General features: G+C 44.8%; 1 protein-coding gene and 1 non-coding gene across 3 annotated transcripts in view; both read right to left on the bottom strand.

Moving 5' to 3' along the window:
* Positions 1 to 7,334: 7,334 nt before the first annotated feature.
* Positions 7,335 to 7,416, bottom strand: TRNAS-AGA (transfer RNA serine (anticodon AGA)). Its single transcript has one exon. It is a non-coding gene; the product is annotated as a tRNA-Ser (tRNA).
* Positions 7,417 to 11,987: 4,571 nt separating this feature from the next.
* Positions 11,988 to 25,238, bottom strand: part of Src42A (Tyrosine-protein kinase Src42A) — a 68,664-nt gene continuing 55,413 nt past the window's right edge. The window contains exons 4-7 of one of the 2 annotated variants that reach the window (XM_084578898.1): positions 24,818 to 25,003; positions 21,760 to 22,087; positions 19,242 to 19,426; positions 11,988 to 18,037 (exon numbers count right to left, since the gene is read on the bottom strand). In XM_084578898.1, the coding sequence (XP_084435024.1) occupies positions 17,855 to 18,037; positions 19,242 to 19,426; positions 21,760 to 22,087; positions 24,818 to 25,003 (882 nt within the window). In that variant the 3' untranslated portion in view covers positions 11,988 to 17,854. The remainder of the gene's footprint in view (positions 18,038 to 19,241; positions 19,427 to 21,759; positions 22,088 to 24,817; positions 25,004 to 25,238) is intronic. The other variant, XM_084578899.1, reaches the window with a different exon arrangement.

Below are 25,238 nucleotides of genomic sequence, written 5' to 3'. Positions count from 1 at the left end.
TGTACAGGCCATAGATATTTGCTGTGTGTGATTGGTTCGGTTTGGTTTAAAGTATCTTAGATGTAATGACATTTAATCGTGAAATCGGTAGGTAAGCTTAAGCAATTTGGATCCGTATTCTTAGTTTCACTGTTTCAAGAAGTCCCATCTCCACCCCCCGTTAGATTGGTATAGACAACTGTACATTTTTCCCCTTTATTATAAAGACAGTTTTGATAAAATTCAGTTACAGTAAAGTGCGTCTTGCCGGGGCAACACACTTCCCATGAAATGACATCGCCACACGCATGCCACCTTATATCATAATTTTTCTTTAAAAAAAAAAAAGAAAAAAAAAGAAGAGTTTTCTAAAATGGCTTTACCTCAAGGCTCACTGGCTGAGAAGAAGGCAACATTATATGGGCCTTGCAGCCATGAGAGAAAGCGTGCAAAGTAGGAAAAAAAGCAAAACTGCCTACGAAAGGGGAACAACGCAGTCCGTTCAGTAAGTAAAAGTACAATGAGAAATAGAAAAAGGGAAAAAACAGCCAAAGATTTTCAGCACTGGAGCGCAAAGCACGAGGCAGCGATGACAATAAATGGAGGCACGGCATGTGCAGCTTAGCCTTGCTTGACTACCATGTGCATTTCTAATCTATTGCCTCTTAAATGACAAAAACCTGCTGTGAAAGATGACACCGTGTTCATGCAAGGCTTTGGTTTTCACATGAAATCAAACTCGGTTGTATTAATAGTAATAGCTATGCTGCATTCATGCTAAAGGGACTTCTGCAAGATGTAGACCAAAGAAATCTCATTACTGAAAAAAAAATGGCACAAAAAAACGATAAGACTTGAGGAAAGGTATTTTAGAATGCTTCTCTTTTTTTTTTTTTTTTCATAAAGCAACAAGACATGTTAAAGTAGCCATTTCATTACTAGACAGGATGTTCAGGGCCATGCCATCACCAACAAGTGATTTATACCTGTTTGAGTGACTTTGCTGAATCACATTCATTTCGTAGCCTTACTGTATCCGTTTTAAGTGATGTTGAGTGCACTTAGGCTAGAAATGCTCACAGCCAGATGCCTTTAATTATTCAAAATAGGATCTCGTGTAAATGGCATGAATATTTAAGCAAGTGGTGGAAGAGCTGCAGTGCTGCCAGGGCACTGCACATTACCTCTAGCAGGAATGCTAATTCTTTGTAGCATCGAGAAACAACAGCAGCTTTTAACGTACATTCCTGTTTTATATGCATACAGAGACAAGCATACAGGTGCACAGTTTCTCAAAAAGGTGGCCAGATTAAAAATAATGACTGTAAAAGGGAGCACTTTACTGTGAGCAGAATGTTCACTCTTAAAATGGGCAAAGTGAAGATAGTGGTACAAGTATGTATGGATTTGAGTCTTGAGGAATATACCAATACTTGTAAAAACATTAGGTGTGGTTTAGCTTGTGGTTAAACCTGGAGTTATGCGAGAGCAATCTGCATGGCTACGTTTAGGTTCAGTTTGAAGGTAAAGACATGGCTTTTGCACATAGTAGTTTACTCTATGGTTTCAGCTTATTTATGCCATAGGGGGCACTTTTGACCACTAAAGTGCGATGAGGCAAAAGCCCCTATCACGTGGTAATCTGAAGCCCTCCACTACGGCACCTCTTTCTCTGTTTTTATTCCCATCTTCGCAATGATGCGATAGTGTAAGCTACCAGCCAGCATATAAAACCCCGCAATAATCGAGCCGTTTGAACGTGCCTGTTTGGTCTAGGGATAATGTGAATGCTAGGGCTCTGGCAGGCTGATTGTGATATCACCCTCCCGTATGAAAGGGGAGCCCCGAGTTGGCAGCCCCTGCCAAAAGTAATGTCAAGAAACCCTATGTCCAATTAGTGCTCGACCACGTCAGCTGCCAGCTTCCGCCTCCTCCGACTTGTTCTTTCTTCGCTCTTCGGACAGGCACGGTGAAATGGCGAGACTGTGGCCAATGTAGCTCTCGCTACAAATCACCCCGGGCTATTATAGAATGCTTTCATTCTCACAATTCTCTATTTTTTGTATAGTATCACTGTTTGTTCAGGACGCACACGAGTCTTGTATATTTTTAATTGTTTTGATGGTTGTAAATGGTTGTAAATGGTAAGCGTAATCATTTTCCTGAAATTATGCATCATAAGCATTCTTAGGCATTGTAAAAAAATATGCAGCTTAGTTTCTTCTTGACCATCATTTTTCTTCATGTATCAGATACAAAGTGTTCTTTGTTATGTGTGCTTGTTTGCTACTTTTGCTCTCCTTGTTAACAATTACTTAGATGCAGTGTTTGCTGACATACTTGCACGGTATGGTCACAGTTCAGTTCAGTTCAGTCGTTCAGTCGTGTCCGACTCTTCGTGACCGCCACGCTTTCCGGTCTCTCACTATCTTCCTAACATCACATAACTTCATCTGCAGTGCCTCGAGGACGCCATCTAACCATCGCGTTCGCTGCCTACCCCTTCTCCGGCGACCCTCAACAACCTTTCCCAACATCAAATCTTTCTCCAGCGACTCCTCTCTTCTCATCAGATGACCAAAGTAGCTGAGCTTTAACTTTACAATCTGACCCTCCAATGAGCAGTCAGGGTTTATGATCGACAATATCGACTAATTTGATCTTCTGGCAGTCCAAGGAACTCTCAAGAGTCTTCGCCAGCACCACAATTCAAATGCGTCAATTCTTCGGCGGTCAGCCTTTTTCACAGTCCAACTCTCGCATCCATACATCACAACTGGAAAGACCATAGCACGAGTTATACGGATCGTGGTTGGCAGACTAATGTCTCTGCTCTTTACTAGGCGGTCAAGGCTAACCATTGCTCTCTTTCCCAGAAGCAGGCGTCTCCTAATTTCATGGCTGCAGTCTCCTTCCGAGGTAATCTTGGAGCCCAAGACGAGAATATCTGTCACAGCTTCCACTTCTTGTTCATTGATGCTCCAGGACTTGATAGGGCAAGACGCCATGATCTTTGTCTTTTTAATGTTCAGTTTAAGCCCAAACCTCTCACTCTCTTTTTGTACGCGCATCAGAAGTTTCTTGAGTTCCACTTCTCTTTCTGCCATTAAAGTGGTATCATCCGCATATCTAAGGTTGTTGATACGTTTTCCAGCAATCTTCACTCCAGCTGAAGACTCGTCCAGACTGGCCTTCCTCATGATGCACTCTGCATATAGGTTAAATAGGCAGGGCGACAGTATGCAGCCTTACCTCACTCCTTTCTCAATAGGAAACCAATCAATAAGACCATGCCCAGTTCTGAGTGTGGCCTCTTGTCCTTCATACAGATTCCTAAGGAGACAGATGAGGTGAATTGGAACTCCCATCTCTTGGAGAGCTTGCCACAATCTGCTGTGATCTGCGCAGTCAAACGCTTTCGCATAATCAATAAAGCAGAAGTAGATGGGTTTCTGGAACTCTCTTGCTTTTTCCATGATCCAGCGAAGGTTGGCAATTTGGTCTCTAGTTCCTCTGCCCTTGCGAAACCCAGCTTGCACGTCCGGAAGCTCCCGATCCACATACTGCTGCAGCCTACCTTGGAGGATTTTCAACATCACCTTGCTAGCATGCGAAATAAGCTCGATCGTGCGGTAGTTGGAACAATCTTTGGCACTGCCTTTCTTTGGAATGGGGATGTAAACTGACCTCCTCCAATCCTGTGGCCACTGCAGGGTTGTCCAAATCTTCTGACATAATGTATGCAGAATGTTAACAGCGTCATGGTGGAGGTTTTGAAGCAACTCAGCTGGAATGCCATCAATTCCGCTAGCTTTGTTCTTAGCAAGGCTGGCTAAGGCCCATTCAACTTCACTCTTCAGGATGCCCGGCTCGAGACGAGTAATCACAACCGTCTTATGTTGGGTTTACACATTCGGGTCCTTCTTGTACAGTTCTTCTGTGTATTGCTGCCACCTCTTCTTTACCTCTGAAGCTTCAGTGAGATCCTTGCCTCGTTTGTCCTTTATCACGCCCAGCTTAGCACAGAAGCTTCCTTTGATAGCAGGTGTTTAACAAACTTTGGGAATAGATAGTAATCATTCTTGTGTGCCGATTGGTGCTCCCTTTTGCATTTACTCTGCCTTGAGCATTTCAGTGTATATGCATTCGCAAAAACAAAACAATATTATCAGCCTATTGGCGCATAGCTTGATGAATTGATGTGTATTACTTGCACCACACAAATTTGCTTATTGCAAACTCTGTGCATCATAAAGGTAACAATCTTAACCATATATAAACTGAAAAAGAGAAGGTGATCAGAGAGTAAAATCCAGGAGTGGCTTTTCAGCACAAATGTGGACCAACAAATTTGAACTTATATGCAGCAAAACAACCCATTGTTTGTTTGCTTGTTTGTTTGTTTGAGGACAGAAAAAGTTATTTGATCTTTTTATTAACACGATGTTGACTGCATTCTGAAGTTGGGCTTGTCATTGCTGGTTATATGCTCTATGTCCTTTTATCGCAATTTTTTTCTCGCATACATATACTTTTATGTCCTGCCTTGCTGCCCATGAAGAATATGTACATGTGTTCTCTGCTTTAACTTACTAATAGCTCCCTCCTATGGTCTTGGAAGAAGACAGGCAATGTTGTAAATAAGTAAATAGAATAAATAAAACATACAGCTGCATGGTGAAGGCCATGGTGCAACAACAAGAATATCGCTTTCCCTTCTGTTCTTTCTACTAATGGAGTGTCTAGCGTTCTGTCTACATGGAATGAAATGTTTGCAGCTAGTGTTCTATTCAATTACAGCATTTACTGACACTGCTGTTCAAACCATTCCACGTGACCCATTTTATATGTGACCAACTCTTGGTGCTAAATATATGTCAGATCCAAACTAGCGCCGGTTTGTTATAGAGTCGAACAATCTAATCTGAAATGACGTAATGGCAACCAGTTTTATCACTGTGCCATGCGGATGCAAAAAAGAATAAGAGGTTAGAAAAGCACCAGTGAGAGAGCAAAGAAGTGCCTCACCTCATTGTTGGTTGATGTTCTCTATGATACATAGAGCTGCTGTTTAATTTGTCAATGTGCTTTGAGACTAGATTATGTGACCTCATAATATTCACATGTAATGCATCATTGCATCTGAAGTAGTTGGATTTGGCTGTAAAAATTTCTTATCACAAAACTGAAATGCCATTTGCTGTTCTGAAAATAACCCCGAAAGCAGTTGTTTTTTCCTTTTTTTGTTGATGTCCACCATTCCACCCACAGTAATTGCATTAGAGTTATGTCTGTAGAGACGAATGCATGTATAGCCTTACAAAATTTTCTTTTTCAGTTCATTGTCGACGTGGATGTATCTGATATTTAAGCCTGCGCGAAGCACCAGGAGCAGTTCTTTCTCCTTCTGGCCATAAATCTAGGCACAACCTTTTATATCCTGGACAACAGTTCCCATAACCCAGGTAACGCAAAACATTGCCTAAACGTCGCCTGTATGTAACAACGTTATGCGACAAAATATCACATTGCTAAGACATTGCCTGACAGAGGTCACCATGACGTTTAGTGATTACGTCACCATAACGTTTCTAGGCAAACACAGCACTGACGTTGGGCATGCACATCTCACTAACATTAATACCGCAATATTAAGTAAACGCTCCAATTAAATATTACTGACTAAGCTAATTAAGCTCTCGGAGTGAAATGCAAAACTATTGGTGGGACAAAAACATGCTCAGTGATAAATTGTTACTTTATGATGTGGGGACCATTTCAGATTGTAATTATTTTTGAAGAAATAGGTTCATATCACCAAGGTAAAAAATATGACCTAGAAAATTTTTATATGCAATATTGCTGCTCCTACACCAAAAGCCTAGCATATAGTCAAAACATTACCATGCACATGAGTGAAAACAAACACTGCTGTGGGAGAGTTGCTTTGCCATTGTCAGTTATACTTAGCAAAAGTATCATTTTCACAATGGGAGCACGCACATTTTGTACAGATTTCACTGATGCTATACATACTCGGAGACTGTGAGAGCCCTGGGGCTCTGTAAACACCTGTATCAACAGGGCACAGTGTTACATCATAAAAGTTGCTAATATGGGCATAGTACGTGTTGCCCACAAATAAATATATCACCTTCAGCAGCTAGAGAATTTCTAATTAAGACAAAATTGCCATCCTTTATCCTCACACAGGTCCCTTTTGGCTTTGTAGAAAGCACTTTTTTGTCGATCATAGCCTTGCTGAACTGCTGCCCGATAAAGTTTTCAGGTACTAGTCCACTTGTGTGCATGTTAGACAACTTGATGCCACCTCTTCCAGGATTCACTGGTTGTTTCTACTGCTGCTTTAGTTCAGCTACTCATATATATATACAGTGTTCTGCAACTTTATCGGAACCGGTCGAGGCGGGAAAATTTTCCAAGACGGTTCCGGTAAAGTTGCAGAACACTGTATATATGAGTAGCTGAACTGAAGCAGCAGCAGTACTAAATGCGATGCATATATGAACAAAAGTTGACCGCATGAGGTCGGCTATCTGTGAATTATATTGCCACGCACATCAACCGGCGCCAACATGCCGAATAAGATCAATTTTCAAACTGCACATCGTAATGAAGCGTTGACACGAGCCAGCCTCGATGCAGCTCGCACGAAGCGCAAACAAACTTCGATCACGATTGAGTCAGCATGAACCATAACGCATGCATTTGCTTACTTGTTTTGAAGTACGCGTCGTCGTTTGTTTGGCAAATACGGGCACCGTTCTCGTTGACGAGTGTAATAACTAGGGTCGCTTCAATGTTTATCACAACACGCAAGCCATCATCGCGCAAGCTGTCGTCTGCTTTTATGCGGCGGCTGCAGCTGCACCATTTCGACACTGATCGCTGAGGTATAGCTGAGGAGGTGCACAGTTTTGCTGAAATTTTCGTGAACTCGACTTGCACGACGTCTGCACTTTTTGGAACGAACGGCGTGGTGCAGGGGGTGTAGCGTGGTGCAGCAAATATGCACCTCTTTCACCAACCAAATGCACAGAATATTCAGCAAGGTATATGTACTGTATTCAGTCCAGACCACGATGTAATTAAGACACCGGAAGACAGTCAGTTAAGCTAGGGAGCGCGTTGTAAAAGAAATTATTGCGATGCACAATTTTTTTAAAATCAAATTTGGTGCAGTTTTAGCGCCTTGGCGGCAATTATTGATAAATCAGTTTATAAATATATAAGCTCAGCAAACCTTCCGCAAAACAACAAACAATGTCTTGCGATCGGGAATATTGATGCAATGGTTAAAAATGAAGTGACCGGCGGAGAAAAAAAAACTATAGCGCAGTCGACAGGATTCGAACCTGTGCGGGGAGACCCCAATGGATTTCTAGTCCATCGCCTTAACCACTCGGCCACGACTGCGGGACGTGTAGAGGTGCACTTAAAATCGTATTAAAAACTATCTGCAATACAGCGGCAACAAAAGAAAATTGAATACGATGAAACGCTATCTTTCAACCAGTGCCTGCAACTGCAACGTGAGGGGCCTGCGCGGCCTCTTGATTCTCTCCTATTACTTTTCCCAATAGGGCTAAAAAAAAATATGGCGTTGATGTGCCGCCTCTTGCGTCCATGACGCGCCAAATTACTCGGAATCGGGCGACACCCCTAGCGATCCGTCGCTGGTGCCACGGCCGGTCAATGGTGCAAACCGCACGGAGCGACGGGGTTCAGCGACAGAGAGGCGCGTTTTCAGCGTTGCTCTGTTACCGCCGCCTACATCATTCGGCCAAGGGGAGTGCAATCACGCTGTATCCCATTTCTAACACTAAACAGCATGAAGTACGATAAAGCACTGATGAAATTTTATGCAACGCATCGCATTTTAAAGGGTCACAGCGCAGCGGCATGCTCGCTACTACACTGCGATTACAAGCAGTGACTTTATCCTGCTCCTTCAAAAATTAACAATATAAATTAACACTAAAAATTAACAATAGCTAAAGGCTAGTCACTCTAGCCTTTTTTTTTTCTTTCTTTTTTTACTACTCTTCAAAGCTTTTACTGTATTGTCTCGATGCACTCAAATGTATACATGAATCAGACGCAGTGAGCGCGTGCAGGCACCAGGTTCTTCGCCTAAACGGACTAGGAAAACAAACTTCACACGCATAAAAAAAAAATAATAAAATAAAAGCCAGAACGGAAGTTGAGCACCCCAAAGCCTTCTGCGATTGGCTGCCTCGCAAGCTGCTTTCAGATCGACACGCCAAATTTTCTAAAAACCCAGAAACTGAGCGACAGCGACGAGCGGCAATGCTACAGTGCCTAGAATAGCAATGCTTTGGCGCCCGTCGCGCGGCGTGTCGCCCCCCATGCGGTTGTAACACTTTGGTTAGTAGTGTCCTTCGCGAATCTTATTGGTCTCATTTAGCACGTGCAAGTAAAAAAAAGTTTGTGAGATGCGGATTTCCAGACAGACAAGATCTGTGCTTTTACAAAATTTTGAACCACATTTATCCTGCACCTCACACGTACTGTACTTGCCAATCTCATTCGCATCACCATAGCTGTCACCTGCTGTGCCTGCCGCTTACCTAGGTATAGTTGTTGTGACTGTAGGAAGAAGGAAAAGGCCACCTCCGCTGCCTCGTGCGGACAGAAGAGAAAATAAATAAAAAAAGAAAAACCAAGGGAAAGACGCGCGCCGCAACAGCCGTCGTCCACTACCCAAGCGGTGGCGGGTGCAATGACGGCCTGCAACAGATAAAAATTCAATGCCTGGCTAGCCCCCGCCGCAAGCAGCGTTGACCTACCGTCCCAGCCCTGTAAGGCCAGGAACAGTCACCCTTCACGTGCCCCTTCTTAGGTAGATGGATTCGCCCTTTGAACCAGACTGCGGTCCTCTTTGAATTGTTCCTCCGATAGAGTTTATGATATATTGGTTTCTGCGACCATTTGTACAATTTTCATTTTAGTCATGCGAGCTCTTTGATGTCGGGAAACAGCTTTTGCAATCATATATCATAAGTTAGGTTTGGTTTATGGGGTTTTTTGACATTCGAATATTCTTATAAAATTTTACTGTATATTCTCCTCTCCGTCCTGACGCATTCTGCAAAATTTGGGCGCCGTACGATAATCCGTTCGTGCGCAACACGACTTTAAAATATGCTGTTTTCATGGCTTAAATTGAGACTATTTCTGCCGGCAACACTGACTTCCTGACGTCACAAACAGTGTACCGGCGTTACTGTCCACTTCCCGCATGATTATGAAATTGCGAGGCTTATATTGAACCACTTCAGACATTTTATGCAATGTTTCATGATTTCCATAGGTTATTTTCACCATCCAATGCACGTACGAGTGTTTTTCTAATACTGAGTGTGACGTCACCATTTCGTCACCTGGGACGTCGTTTCTATGGTTTCTAGCCGTGAAAGCAGTTTCGGTTTCGATTTGCTGTTTTTCTTTTTTAAAAATACTTCTAATTGGAATTTCGAAAAACGGTTTTGTGTGTTGAAGTCAGGACGTGCCGAGGAATGTATTTCAATGAAAAACAGAAAATGATGGAAAAACCACCGGAGTTGACCTTAATGTCGCAAGAAACTCGGCGCTACGAGAGACAGTGGAGGGCTCGGGAAGTTTCGACCACATGGTGTTTTTAATGTGCATCGCCATCACACAGCAGCACAGTACGGCCAATATTTAATTTCACCCCGGCCGTGTCGTGCCGTGTGGTCAAAGTCAACGATTTTCGATCGCATAAGTGTGCGGTATCAAATCCTGACCTCGGCGGCCGCTTTCGATTGCGGCGAAAAGAAAGGCGTGTGTGATGTGCGATATCAGTGCAAGTTATAAACCCCAGGCGGTAGAAATTTCCGGAGCCTTCCACCACGGCGCCTCCAGCCTGAGTCACTTTGCGACGTTAAACCTCACAAATCAAACTAAAATGCTAACCGAGAGTGCCAAGCTACATTCATGGAGGCGAGACGAAGAGGCGTCCGCACGCGTCCGTGTGCTGTGCGATGTCAGCATCGTGGCTGTAGGAAGAAACTGCACGATCCTGCTACTGGCTCTGTAGCTGAGCCACCTCCGCTGCCTCGTGCTCAAACTAAAATGCTAACCGAGAGTGCCAAGCTACATTCATGGAGGCGAGACGAAGAGGCGTCCGCACGCGTCCGTGTGCTGTGCGATGTCAGCATCGTGGCTGTAGGAAGAAACTGCACGATCCTGCTACTGGCTCTGTAGCTGAGCCACCTCCGCTGCCTCGTGCGGACAGAAGAGAAAAATAGACAAAAAAAAAAGAGAGGAAGATCGAGAAAGACGCGCGCCGCAACAACAGCCGTCGTCTACCACCACTGAAGCGGTGGCGGGTGCAATGACCGCCTACAACAGATAAATATCAGTGGCTGGCTAGCCCCCGCCGCAAGCGGCGTTGACCAACCGTCCCAGCCACGTAGGGCCAGGAACTGCCACCCTTCACATCCCCGTCAGCGCACGTTAAAGACCCCCAGGTGGTCGAACGCCCCGCCGGGGTGGTGCAGTGGTAAGACGGCCGACCACTGTGCCGGAGTACCCGGGTTCGAACCCGAACTCGGCGGCTGCGTTTCGATGGAGGCGAAACGAAGGGGCGTCCGTGTGCTGTGCGATGCCACCGCACGTTAAAGATTCCCAGGTGGTCGAAATTAATCCTTAGCCCCCCCCCCCCCCCCCCCCCCCCCCTACGGCTCCTCTTTCCACTTCCCCTCCCACCTTCCTTCCTTCAAGCGAGACAGTTACCGCGCCTTTCCCTTCCATGGAGTAAATCAATCAGGTGGTCGAAATTACTCCGTAGCCCTCCACTGCAGCTCCTCTTCCTCTCTTTCCACTTTAACTCCCACCTCCCTCCCTTCCCTCATGGCGCGGTTCAGGTGTCCACAGAAATAAGTGACAGATAGTGCGCCTTTCCCCTCCTGTGAACAATTAATAATACATTCAGGGCCAGCGTCTATCACACCACGCAGGCATATTAAGCGAGCCGATCCTACCATAAAGGTTAACCAGGCAGATTTTTACACTACAATCAATCACAAAAACTGTCACAAAGCTTTCAACCAGCCCTGCTCCTATTTATCAGTCTGCCCGCCAGCGGGGAACTGATCCGTTGCGCAAAATATTTGTGACTGGTTTGCGATGCGATTGTTGCGAAATAATGTAGACATATAAAGCAATGATAATAATAAATATAATTGTTCACAGGAAGAGAAAGGCGCAGTATGTCAAAATTCTGCTGTGGACACCTGAATCGCCCCCCTCTGTAAGGGAAAGGAGGAAGTGAAAATGGAGAGGAAAGGGAGTTGTAGTGGAGGGCTAGGGAGTAATTTCGAACACTTGGATTGGAGATCTTTAAGGTGCGCTGACAGTGCACAGCACATCGATGCCACTTTGTTTCGCCTCCATCGAAACGCAGCCGCCGTGTTCAGGATCAAACCCGGGAACTCAAACGTAACACGAAATTGATAATTGAGTGCAAATGCTGTAACTGTAGACTGGCTCAAGTTTTTGCAATATTCCCAAGAGCTCCTCACAACGCAATGCATGATATGGCCATATGCCGACGGCCGTCCGGTACAAGTGGAGAGTTTTGATTTCCACACTTCAATGTCGCTTGGTTGTCACAGCAACATCGCATTGCAGGACAATGTCACTATAAAAACTATATATAGTCGAATGTAACTCATTTGTGTTGTCTGCATATGACAAAAGATGCTTCGGCTATGTCTCTCGGAAATGGCATAATTAACACACAAATTTGCAGATGGCAACAAAAGTTTATAATGCAAGTTTTTTTTGCTAGACAATTGAGTTACGATTAATGCCATGGCTTGCTATTGAATAGCCTAGCCCTTTTTTTAACTGCAGTTATTGAAACACCATTTAAAGTCCACCAAACTTTCATGAAAAATAGCACTCTTTACATAAGAGTAACAAATCGCCAGGAGACAACGAAGATGGAAACAAGATTTTATTATAAAAGTTAAACCCCTTCCACCCAGCTCTATCAACTGTGAACTCTCCCATTTTCAAAGCAGCCAGTTCTTTTTTTTTGTTTACTAAAACAGTGCTTGTCTCGCACTATAGTGTGTCACCTTAAAAATCGCACACGTGCGATTTTGAAGGCGACTCAGGGCAGTCAAAATCGCACTTGTGTGATTTTGAATGCAACATACAGGTGCTCAATGGTAAAAGAATACACAGATGCTTTACGAGTGTCACAGATAACCATAACGCAGAAATCCACTTGGAGCATATTTAAGAAATTTCATGACTTGCTCCAGCGGGCATCATAAGCATGTGTTAAGGCAGCCAAATTTGCACAGAATATTTTGCCATCCATGAAGAAACTGACTGCTTGCACATGTGAGAGCTATTCTGCCATATCTGTTTAATGTAAGACATTGCCTTGCAGGTCAAAGAAGTGATTGCCGCACGAGACTATCTTGCTAAATGAAACTTCGAACTTTCCCATCGCTTACCTCAGCTCAATGCTATGTGCAGCAGTTCAGTGCTGTCAGGTCAGGACAGCTTTTCTTACATCCTATCTTCAGCTTTTTCGACAATCTCATTAGTTGCCTTTAAATGTCCGATGATTTCAGGCACTGCCCAAACATACAGACAAGCTGTTCTAGTAGTACATATATAATACACGCAACTTGACCATTTCACACAGCACAGCCCTCTCCTAACAGGGGGCTATATTAACAGAAATCTACCGAATCAGTGACTTATATTACACTGGCGGGTTCAGTAGACTTCTTGTAAACCCTGGTCAGCACAGCAGTTCAGTACGAAAAGCTGTCCTGGAACCTGACAGGCCATCCAAGGTGGCTTCCAGGCAGTCAGTGAAAAGTAGGTACTAACAGAGCATTGTACAAATTCAGCTGACATGAAACTGGCACCACTGATGACACTTCGTTTCGTGTTCTTTTTTGGGGGCAGTCTGTAACATGAATTAAAAAAAAAAATGCACAGCCACTAGTACACGGTTCAATGGCCACCTCATATAAAGCAGTGCTGTTAAAATGACCACCACGCTACTTTGTCTCTCTTAAGCAACATGGCCAGGGCTTGCTACGAAGATATGCATGTTTTCGGCATGCCGTCAGCATTTTGAAAAGACTTTCGCTGGCTGTGTAAAAGGAGAGCTACAGCGGTATTGAGACTCTGATAAGCCTTCTTTGTGAAGGGTATGTCGTGCCACATCACAACGCTCTTTTCTTTTCCGTTTTATAAAATGAGAACAGAGAGTGGTTTTCGTGTGACTGCAACTGATGCCACACAATGGTTGCTTTGAGAACAGTGAGGCATGACACTGCAAAAAAAAAAAAAATCTAGAATAGCGTACATGACCATCCGACGAAACTAACGATGAAAGAATTTGTTACACTTTGCACGCACAACAGACAGCTTCACCTGCAACCAACAGATCGTCTTGCGGTTTCATCGATTATAAGCACATTAAGGAGAAAACACGTTTCAGCAGTTATAAAACGGGGGCACCACACGCGAGCATTATGCGATGGATTTACTCATTCACTGCGAGGATGAAGCGAGACACTTTCATAACCCCATTGGTTGTGCGGCACGGCAGCTGACGGTATAAAAACAATGAGAGCGCACATCCAAAACCGAGGAGCTAGACAAATGATAGAAAGCGAGCTGTGTGTGCGTGTGTGCAGAGAGCGAATACGCTGACAAAACCTGGTGAGCTAAACCTTGCATGGAAAACTGCTAATGAAACTGTAAGCAGCAACATTGAGGGCCCCAATTTACACAATTCGGAACGTCCGCAATTGTGCAAACTGCTCGAAAAACAACCAAAAATGAACCGCCTCCAAAGCATCTACTCTTATTTGAAGTGAGAGCTGGTCATAGTATTCTCCAATGTGCATCCATACCACCCGACCGGCTTGCACACCAGCTCATTTTTTGCAACATGATGAGACTATTACAAACCGTGCATGATTCCTGTTGCCACAATCAGCGCTAGACAGTACAAAAATAATAAAACGGCTAAAAAAGTTGTCTACAGCAAAACCGACCTTGATGGGCAAGCAGCCATCTCACAAAGTGTTCTTTTCGGCATTCAGTAAAAAGAATAAAGTGTCAAAGAAAAAAAAAAATGCTTGAGTACAGCAACATCAGCTTGCATCACTAAATACAGTTCATGGAATTTCTAGAGTCATTCTTTCTTTTTGTCTAAAATGAAACATCAAAAAATGCAAAAGGAACAAGATTGAATGGCCCAGTCTTTGCATCTCTTTGAGCTAGACTGCTCACTTAGGAGCCCATTGTGTAAAAATATGCTCATAAGGGAGATAAGGAGGGAACAACACAGACTCATCACTAAAATAAAGTGTAACCTCCATAAGAAAGCACCAACACAGAAGGTAACACATGGAAGATGCACACATGGAACTGTCCTTTCTCAGTTTGCACTGGCCTTTTGTGCAGTCAACAGATGCACGCACAAAAACACATGATACATGCGCACAGTAAAGTCGACTACAGTGGCAAGATGCGTGGCAGAGTCAATGGTGACGAAATGGCAAAAAAGAATTGTCTAGAAACACGGTCCACACACTGGCTAGGTCCCGAGTCGGCATTTCATGGTGCACCCAAAGTACAGTATCTTGCCCACTCTGAAGTGGAAGCTCCTCCACATGCTGGTATGATGTCATACTGTAATGGATAGATGGGAATCATTCACACGGTGGCGGCACCTGGAGGCTGAAACGACAACCTGCAGAGGCACATGAGAGGGCTTGCATTCTGCACCGCTAAGCGCCATCAATGTGTGTGCCCGCACTGGTCGCCACCTTTTTCTTGTGACATCATCCACCTTGTTCCAATGACGAAGAACCTCCCGTACTGCACAATGCTGCTGTGTGCTCGAGGAGGCTTCTAAATCCGTCTTCTTCGTCGCCCTGCCAAGGACGACCAGGGGAGGGGACGACAGCACTGAAGAAGGCCGTACCATGCACTGACGCCATCAGAGAGAGGTAGAGAGAGAAAGAGAGGTGGTAGTGGGGATGAAGATGCGCGAAAAAATCGCGTGGTGTGCTTGTTTGTCAAATGCCACTCAGGTGCCTCCAACTGTACCAGAGCCTTTAAAATCTCATTTACATGCATAAAAAAAAAAATGGCCAGCTGGTTTGCTTGCATGCCTCACCAAAAAAAAACAATCTGTACAACAACACATAAAAAGTGAAAAGGTCAGGGTCATAAAGGGGACAACATACTGGCATCAGTGATAGAAGTCTGGTACAGATAGCTGCATGACCATGGCCTCCTGATATGGTAAAGCTGTTTGTTGCAACAGCAAAATCTATGCATGCCGGCTTTTCATTTCTAATCTGACCCTCTCATGAATATGGGCCACACATGAGGGCACACTAATCCTGCCATAAAATCTTCCAGTCGCTTGCAGCATGTCACTACAGTTAGATACACTCAAGTCTGCAGTGACCACCACACACAATTCCTCCTGAGAAAAAGTAGCTCAATGTTTAAGCTTTTTTTGTTACCTTCACCGCACCAAACTATATGCTAAAAATTTTTGATGCTTCTTCCTTATTTGGTACAATCAAATATCAAAAACTGATTTTATTTACTGTTCAGTAGAGTAATACGCCATGTACCATTGGCCACAGTGAGCAACCGCTGTTTTTACAAGTTGTATCCTACTATAGCCGAATGCTGCCCCGATTCACTGACTGGCTTATTAAATGGTCCATCCAATCACAAAATCAGTGTGCTGTGCAATGTCAGTGCACGCTAAGGAACCACAGGTAGTCGAAATTTCCGGAGTCCTTCACTACGGTGTCTCTCATAGCCTCAGTTGCTTTGGGATGTTAAACCCTACAAACCAAACCAAACCATTCATAAAATCTTCATTGACAACGATGGCCCATGGTCTAAACGGGGAAAATGAGAGAGTAATGAGCAGGATAAATATGTGCACCCCTCATGCGAAGCCCATATGCACGAGATGGTTAAGGCAATTTAAAAACGTACTGGCTTGTTTTCCAAACCTCAAAAAATAGCGTGGCGTAAAGGCACAGAAGTTTCCCCACTAGTAATAGATATAAATCTGTCTCTACATTCTTCTGGTTCGATCGGAGGATAGAAGTTTGCAAGACTAAATAAGGCTGCCTTTTCTCACCGTGTTTTCATAGACACGAGCCAAAAATAAGAAGGCAAGGTGAGCACACACACGCCTCCCCCAAAGTTGGCAGCAGGCACAGGAGGATGACTAACTTTTGTTTTTAACATGAAACAACAATGCCAAGGCATTGACAAGTTGGCAGTAGTAAGCTATTAAGAAGCCACTGTGATGGCAGTGTGCACTCGAGTCCTGTCTGGAGGCTGCCAACAAAGGTCACTGACAATTCCTGACCTTGTTCGCACATTACAGCATGCCATGGGGTCGAAAACTCCGCTGCAAGTCCCTTACCTTCAGAATATTAAATGACGACTTGCAAAAAAATGATGGTGATCCAAAGGAGGTAGAAACTGCTTTCTAAAAGCCTCGCACGTAAGAAGTGTTGACCACAGCTATCCATGGTTCTGAACACTGCAAACAAGCTGCATGGTAAAATATAGCTCGAAATGTTGAGTGGGACTGGTAGATAAGTACACAGACTTTAAACACCTCGCATGCGAGCAAACCACCCATTCAGGCCAGCATGCATATTAACTATATGATTAACAAAATGATGTAATAAAGAATTCGACACCTCTGTGTGAATTCTCAACACTACAGGTTCGACTGACTCTGCTTTGTGACCTGACTATATGCAAGCACTTCAAGCAATCCCCACGTGTGCTTCCAGGCTTGGTTCATCCAGCGGGTTGTAAGAGCAGATGAACCATGCATACCTTAGTCACTGCTCCGATTACTTACACGGTCATAGCTGGAACTAAACACGAACCTATTTTGTGTGATATAGACCTAGCAGTAAAACCGATAAAAAAAGGACTGCATCTCAAAAGTAAGGGCTCTCACTCATTGGACTAACGTGTTGTTTAATCTAACATGCATTATAGTTTAGAAATAAACCAATTTACCCTTCAAGGCAAGCAACATAATTACTTGAATGTAGTGAAAGTTTTTTCACTGCCAACAAAAAAACCGAACCAGTCTCCCGTGTTTTAATTGGGTCACACGCAGAAGAGTAACGACTTCTCCTGCTCTGTGCCCGTAAAACTGACCCTTGCTTTATAATTGTTGTCTCACTATTTTCAGGTAAGCACAATATTTTCCACCAACCAATTGTGTTTTTGAAAAAGGGGGGGAGAAGCTGGGCTCTAGTGACAGATGCGGAGGGACACCAAAGTGGCAACTGCGCAACCAGCAGCACGAAAAGGAGAAAGCACCCTACTGGCTTTTGACGTAAAGTAGGGGCACGTGCGCCGAGGAGTGGAATCTGTCACAGGCATCACGGGAACACCTCGCTCATGACAAAATAGCCGCAGTGCAGTGTACATCACTAGCATGGCGTGGTCTCCAGCATGTTTCCCGTTTGAAAGGGCAGTCGCATCCAAAGTTGTAGTTGGCTACTTGCTAACCAGTACGGATGAGGACACAATGTCGCGGGCTGCCGCACAAACAGCACAGCAGTCCCCGCCCGCCCGGGGGGCGATGGCAACGCGGGATCTCGCACAGATGTACTCGCAGAGCCCGTGCGCACTTTTGCCGCACATGTTGGAAAGCGCACAGCCATGACAAGGGGGCAATGCTGGCTCTCTTCCTCTCCTCCTCTCAATAGATGGGTGGTGTGCCGGCCAGCTGCGAGGGCTGGCAGCCGGAACGTCAGTAAGCCATGGCGGCCTCCTTGTACTCCGAGCCCTCCATGGTGAAGAAGTCCTCGAGCTTCCATTGCAACGTCTCGAAGGTGGGCCGCTTCATGGGGTCCTTGTGCCATGTCTCTAGCATGATCTCGTATAGCGCCGGCGGGCAGCCCGGGGGGCACGGCATCCGGTAGCCATGCTCCACCTGGTGGGTAAGGGAAAGGAGGAAATGACAGCTGAGTACGGTGTATGGGCTAGGAAACATCCAAAAGCCCGTCATTACAGCAAATAAGAGGAACACAGTCAAACTACTCTTTCTTACATTATCAACCAAACCGGTCACTAGCGGACAACAAAGAAATGCCTGCTTGAATATGTGCCAAAAGTGTGCCAATCATTCTAGCCATCGGTACCTGGTGCTGCTCCCCGAGAGTGATGGCAAGTGTAGTCAGTAACCAACAGACGAGGCCCAACCCTACGAGGCTATTCTGCAGGCATCGTTCGAGGAGGCTTAACTTCCCAAAGCTGTATATGGCCTATGAGAGACATTGCAATGGTAGGCACCAGATTAGCTTGGACAGCCTACAGGTTCATCAATGTACGCTGACAGCCTACAGCACACAGCAGTTTTTGTATTTAACCTGTGCCGAAATGCAGCTGGATTCAATCCCATGACAATGCGGTCAGCAGCCAAATGCCAATGCCATTAAGCCAATGTGGCAGGCAGTGCGAAGGTTTCAAGCATTAATAATACTTACGCCAAGAAAGGATTCGTCTACAGCTCAGTCATAATGATGAGGCACAAGAAAAGCTAACCCTAAGTCCATTGGAAGACTTTCTTTGCACCTCTCTTCAATAGGTGAGAAATGATTCCTCAATGTTATAAACAAAACAATTACACAAACAATTACAGTAAGAGAGAGGAAGCTGAAACTAGGTTATGAACACTATGTGGCAACACAAATGACCAATAAATGATGTCACAGACTGCTTCAAGGAGCAACTCCGATCATTATTCATCTATCATAAGCGGAAGCAAGCTCAAATATTTTTTTTTCTTTCAGCAAAAGCAGAGTGAATATCGATGGGTAGGTAGTTCATGATATCACACAAGCAAGGTTGCCCATAGAAATTATATCAGTTAAAGTCATGAAACAAAAAGTTTTAAAATGAGTTTGCCCCAAAACAAAGCATCATTCTATCTTGAAATATGACATCTAGGTCAGAAGACTGAAGAGAGCCTATAATAAAAGTCTAAGTAAACTAAATTTACTTCAAAACAACCGCGAACCTGCCCTTTTAAAAGCTTCACTCCAAAAGTGGGCTAACCACAAAACAAGTTGTGAGAGCAGATCCCTCTTTGGCTGCCAAGTTCCCTTTTCAACTGCTGCCAAGGCTGGCTGGCTCACCTGGTGCAAAACCTCTGCATTGGTCATGCCTGGGTAGGGAATGCGGCCATAGGTGACCAGCTCGGTGAGCAGGATGCCGAAGGACCAGACATCCGACTTGATGGAGAACTTGGAGTAGTTAGCTGCCTCGGGGGCCGTCCACTTGATGGGGAAGCGGGCCCCTACACGTGCCTCATATTCGTCCTCTGCAGAACACACGCAGACCAGAAGCAGATGTCAGCATGTACTGGTGCAGCTTGGGATACCGCTTGCAAGGAATGCACATTTGCTGACCCTAGCCAACCCTAGCCAACAACTGCTGGCAGCACGTCAGCACAAATGAACCATGCGACTTTGCATTTCTCTTCTTTTCTGAACTGGTGACAAATCTGAGTGCTCCCTGCACACAGTTCCACTCTGGCACCATGCATCTAACTCGAGGTGCTGCAGCCCTAATCCTGGTAGGTCCCACTTCAGATTTTTGTGTAGCCTTTTGTCATAGAAGTTTGCAACAATACAATGCAGCATTATGCTCGGGGCACTTTTTCTTGGCAATGGGCGCAAAGGTAGGGAGGCGGGGCGTCTTTATACGTGTCACTCCGCCAAGTAGTTTGACCGCGCAGCTTTTGGTCTGCACAGATGTTTTAAATCATTTCCTTCGTTTGCTTCCATAGCCAACGTTTCTAACTTGACTCGAATGTCGTCTGGTGAAAACGCTTCCACCCCTTGCGGAGTGGACGAACCAGAATAACCGGATCGACCCGAACAGCCGGCTGTTGCCATCTTGTCTGGAAAATCGGGGCGTCTCTAAAACCCGCGACAGACATCAGGCGAGAAAACCCGGTGAAACCAAGAAAAGTGTGTTAGGCATAACAGCTTCATTTTGGAAACTCTGTTCCGTGCTAAAATATATACTGCAAATAACTAGCGCTATGATTTCAATTTGTCATTGCTCATGTAACTAGCGACTATATGCAGCTGCATAGGAAGATGACACGTTTCGGCTCTGTAGCTTTGGCTCCATTGTCAAGAAAAAGTGTCCCCGAGTACAGACTCTTTCGCACTCTATTAAGGGCATTTCGTTCCTTAGGTCAACTGCTGAAGGCTTCAGCAGTGAAATTTATATACACAACCTATAAAACACAAGCCAGACTGGCCACAGGACTAGAAAAGATGCCACACCTGCCCATATAACTGGCAAAATTTATGGCCAATGAGTCCTTGTTGCCGATACACACCAGCAGGAAGGGTCAAAGCTTACTACGCCTAGTACCCTGAGAATTGCAAAGGATGCACAGGGCGATGCACATGATACGAGGCAGTGAACCATGAGCCTTGCATGGATCGCAACATGAATTTAATAGACAGCCAATGAGAACAGTAAGCCTTCACCAATGGCAATAAGCTACTAGCAGCTCTGTATCCCATATATCCATCCTCTATCCATGCCAGCTAACTAGTTAGAGTCATCGAAGCCAACTTATGTGTCTGCCTACTGCTCTTCAAACAACTGCCGCATGAAAGCCGAATCTTGCATGTGCGGCACTTCCGAGGCACCAGCACATATAGCACGCCAATTTCTAATGCAAATACTATTGCCTTGAAAATGAACAGCAGAATTCGACACAGAGTCAATGTATCACTATTGCCTCGGCACATCAGACAAAATGCTGCAACACCATGTCCTCTAGTTCTCCTCGCGGAATAACCGCTTTTCCCAGGACATAAAGCAGTGCAGAGAAAAGACGACAAACAAAATTCACGAGGACAAGTGATCACTTTCAAATGAAGATTATTTTGTTAAAAAAAAAAGAGAGTGTGCATTTAAATACACTGCCCTGAAGCAAACACCCATATAGAAAAAAACTGCAGAAGCCAAGAAGCATCATCAGAAAACATACGTCAACCAGAAAGTGAAAATGAGCCTAAAATATGGATGAATGAGTAAATAAATATATATTAAATTCCCCACACTCAACTACACCTGCAAGTTAACAATCGTTCCTTGGTTTCCACATTCACATGTTACCTTTGTGCCGCTTTATGTCAAAGTTCAAACAACTAGCCAAACTTCCCACTATGAACTACAAGTCCTAACTTCTGGGGCATAAACAAATCGACAATTTTGCATGAAATGCTTGTGGGTGGCATTAGGACCGCAGAGTGCAAGGGCTCAGGCTATCTGTCACACCATGTTAACGAACAGAATGAAAGAAGCAAATTTTCCTGGTGTTCCAATTCAGACTTGCCTCTTACCTGGCACAACAGCAAAACGTTTCTTGAGCTAAATTTTGAAAAGCAACGCAAGGGTGCAAAACACAATACTAATCACAACTCTCACCAGGGAGCCGTTAGGAACCACCTTTTTTCTCCAAGCATTCTGGGTCGACAGTGAAGAGATATAGTGAGTGAGTGAATGAGTGATTGAAAAAGAGAGCAAGTGAGAATGATATGAAGGAGGAAGAGAGTGAGAGAGGGCCGTGCTTGGCTGGTCCGGCGGCAGGCAGGCAGCAGAGAAGGAGAGAAGCGGCCCACTCACGCCCACCTTTGATGAGCCGCGCCAGACCAAAGTCGGCGATCTTGACAACGTTGGCATCGCCGACGAGGATGTTGCGCGCGGCCAGGTCACGGTGGATATAGTTCTGGGCCTCGAGGTAGGCCATGCCGGCCGCGATTTGGGCAGCCATGTCGATGAGCTGGGGCAGCTGCAGGGAGCGGCCCTTGCCTTGCAGGAACTCGAGCAGCGAGCCGTGCTTCATCAGCTCCGTGATGATGTAGATGGGCTCCTCCAGGGTGCACACCGCGTACAGCTGCACCAGCTTCTGGTGCCGAAGCTTCTTCATGATCTGCGCCTCCGCCAAGAAGTCCTGCAAATGTCGTCGCAATCGTAATTACTGTGAGACACAGGCTCTCTCAAGGGTAGACACAAACATCTGGGAGACACTTGAGCTTCATCTTCGAGGGTACACTGTGGCAGCGTTAATGGTGCCCATCTGCGGCTCCTAGAGTATTTGCACTTCGCTAATGAGAATGCATGAGATAATAAAGGTACAAAGTTGAGAGTTTTGGGTAAGAGACTAGCAGAGAAAGTGTAAGCTACAACACTGTGTGTAAGACTACCAGGGCAAAGTGAGTTTTAATTACGTCCCATTCACTGCGGCCGCACTTAGTTTTGACTGCAGATAGCCCTGACTGTGTCCTGGCATCCATGCCTGCCCTGGAAAAAAAGAGCTAGTGGCCACATAGGTTCGCAGGCCTTGGGCACGCTACTTCCACACCAAAGTTACAAGTGAGCCAAAGAGCTGCAAGTGAGTGGCAGAGCATCTGCTCTGCACACGGAGTGTATTGGATTCTAATCCCAGCGCTCCTGCATTTTTTTCCCTTTCCAGCAGACACATCGAACACTGCACAGAACTTCGTCAGCCCTCGAAAAAACGCGCAGTGTCCTTTTTAAGGCATCTTATGAGTCAGTAAGCAGAAATGAATATCATTAGCATCACAAATCAATCTCCCTGCCATGTCTGGTACCACAAACAGTTGCACATTTAGTGAGGACAGGTGTCAATTTTCTGCTCACTGCCAGCTTACCAGAGAAAAAATTTTAGAAGATAACATTTATCTCTGTGCCCAACTGCTTCTCAATACCCTTGCCAATTTGCTGAATTTTTGCAGTATGAATGCCAATGCACAGCAGCTTGTGTGCTCCACTTGGCACGCAATAGGTTGAAGCATTTGTGTACGACATACGAAAGAAGTGAAAACGATGAGCAGAGGCTTCGCCTTCGGCTATCAATGATGCCAGCTCTGACCATGCCTGTAAGCTTGGATTCTGCTGTTTATTTCTTTAAATGGTTAATAATCTTCTTTCTTTTACTGGTTTCCACAGTTGTGTTGCTCTGTAATTCAACCTTATAAGATTATTATTTATTTTTATTTAGTAATACTGCAGGCCAATACTTTGGCCCAAGCAGGAGGGGCTATTCACAAACAAAAAGGCACAGAAAAGCGTATAAAATGTAACATGAAATGAACATAAAGCACAAAAAGAACCACAAATGAAACGTCAACATCGCTAACTTGCACAAAAATGATTTTGCAATGCCACCATGAAATCGTTGGACTGAAATACACCAATGGGAAGTGAATTCCGCTCGTTCACCGTTCGAGGGAAAAAAAACTGTACATGTAAGCGTTTGTTTTCGCGAAGATCGGTGCGAGCAAATACTCATGACTGTGTCGTGTTCTCCTCTTAGAAGGCCGACATAAGGACGCTGGTAGCATCATATTATTTTTTCCAGAAAGAGTATTATGTAGTAGTACAAGACGATTAATTTTTCTGCCTATTTCGAGTGTCTGTATTCTATTTTGTAGCATTATTGAGGACGGCGAATCCTTCCTGGCATATTTCCCGTATATAAATCGCACTGCTTTTTTCTGGACTCGCTCGAGTTCTTTAGTGTCCTTCATAGTATGCGGGTCCCAAAGTTCGGAAGCATATTCTAACTTAGATCTCACTATTGAATTGTAGGCTAACATTTTAGTTCTTACAGGCGCGTTTTTAAGCTTTCTCTTACAAATTGCTGCAACCTACAAATTGCTGAAAACATCTGCTCTTAGAAATTAAAAGTACAGGACAAGTCAACAAGGACGTTCTTTCCTAAAATCAATACTGGATGAAAAAGGATGTGCTTACTGTACTCTTGTAAAATTTTTCCCCTCAGTGTTTTAAATTTGCTACACGAGTATAAGACATGGTTTAGAGCAAGTTCATCTCTGCATGCTTCACACATAGGGGTTTGTCTTGGTTTGTCAGTATGAAGCGATGTGTAATGTGTGTGCATCCTACGTTAAGGTGGCACAAAATAACTTTCCTAAAACATTCCTGGCATGTGCATGACTTCCTTGCAACCAATGCAAGCTTTACCAAGTACTGTTTATTTACTTAGTTATTCCAAGCACACTGCCATTTACAACAACTGCACACACAAAAAAAATTTGTAGCGCTGCGTTGAAAGGCTACTCTCGCAAAGGATGGATCTTCGTTAACAGAATGAAGATTAACGAATTCCACTCCTGAAACTAAGTGCAATGCCACTTTAACAATGTCTCCATATGAGAAAAAAGCTAATCACTCTAGTGAGAAGTACATCTGAGGTAAGCGAATGCTTGCAATAGTGCTACACAACCTATCTCCATAGCAACTACAAGGTGGAAACACATCCTTTCCAAAATACTGAGAAAGCTCCATTCCATAAAATAGGACATCATAAAAGTTCGCTGTTAAACTTGGAAAACAACAACACAAAAAGAACAATAATGCCAAGTGGCCTATATCTGGATATAACTCTAGAACGAAGTGGCACATACTCTTTGACCAAAGCCCTTCAATAAAGTCGGGCAAATTCTCATGACGTTTCAGTTAACCTCTTTGGAACAAGCTAGCATAAAACCGTAGGGGGTGGCAAGATTAAAGGGGATTAACCACGGCATCTAGAAATCGGTCGACGCTACAGTCTGGTGGCCTCCGTGAGGGGTACCTGCCGCTTCATTCTATAGTTGTATCCCACCACCGCGATATGCAGTGACACCAGCCCCACCTTGGGATCCATGGTGCCAGGCTTGAGTGTCTTGATGGCCACGGGGGTGGTGTTGTTCCACAGGCCCTCCCAGACTTCGCCAAATTGGCCCTGTCCCAGCTTGCGGACAAACTTGAGTGAACTGCGCTCAATCTCCCACTGGTCACGCGTTGAATGCGACAGACCGCTGGTCATGGGCTTCTCCACCTGCCGTAGTAAAGGCGGACAAGTTCGATCATGTGAGGATCCTTGTAATTCAATGCTGTCAGTGCATTCGTCCTTCACTATGAAGAGCTTTCGGAAGAGGCCACCTGAATGAAGCCGGCCATTTTCACATTTGCCCCCAGCGCGCTTTTTCCTCTGGGCCAGAAAAAGGCCTAACACAGGTTGGATGTCAGGTCACTTGGTACAGCGCCTCAGAAATTTGAAAGCATAGGAGAAG

The sequence above is a fragment of the Amblyomma maculatum genome, chromosome 9 (assembly GCF_055883805.1).
Source record: "Amblyomma maculatum isolate TAMU_Amacu chromosome 9, ASM5588380v1, whole genome shotgun sequence".
Taxonomy (NCBI): domain Eukaryota; kingdom Metazoa; phylum Arthropoda; class Arachnida; order Ixodida; family Ixodidae; genus Amblyomma; species Amblyomma maculatum.
This window is presented reverse-complemented; position numbering and strand designations above follow the sequence as displayed.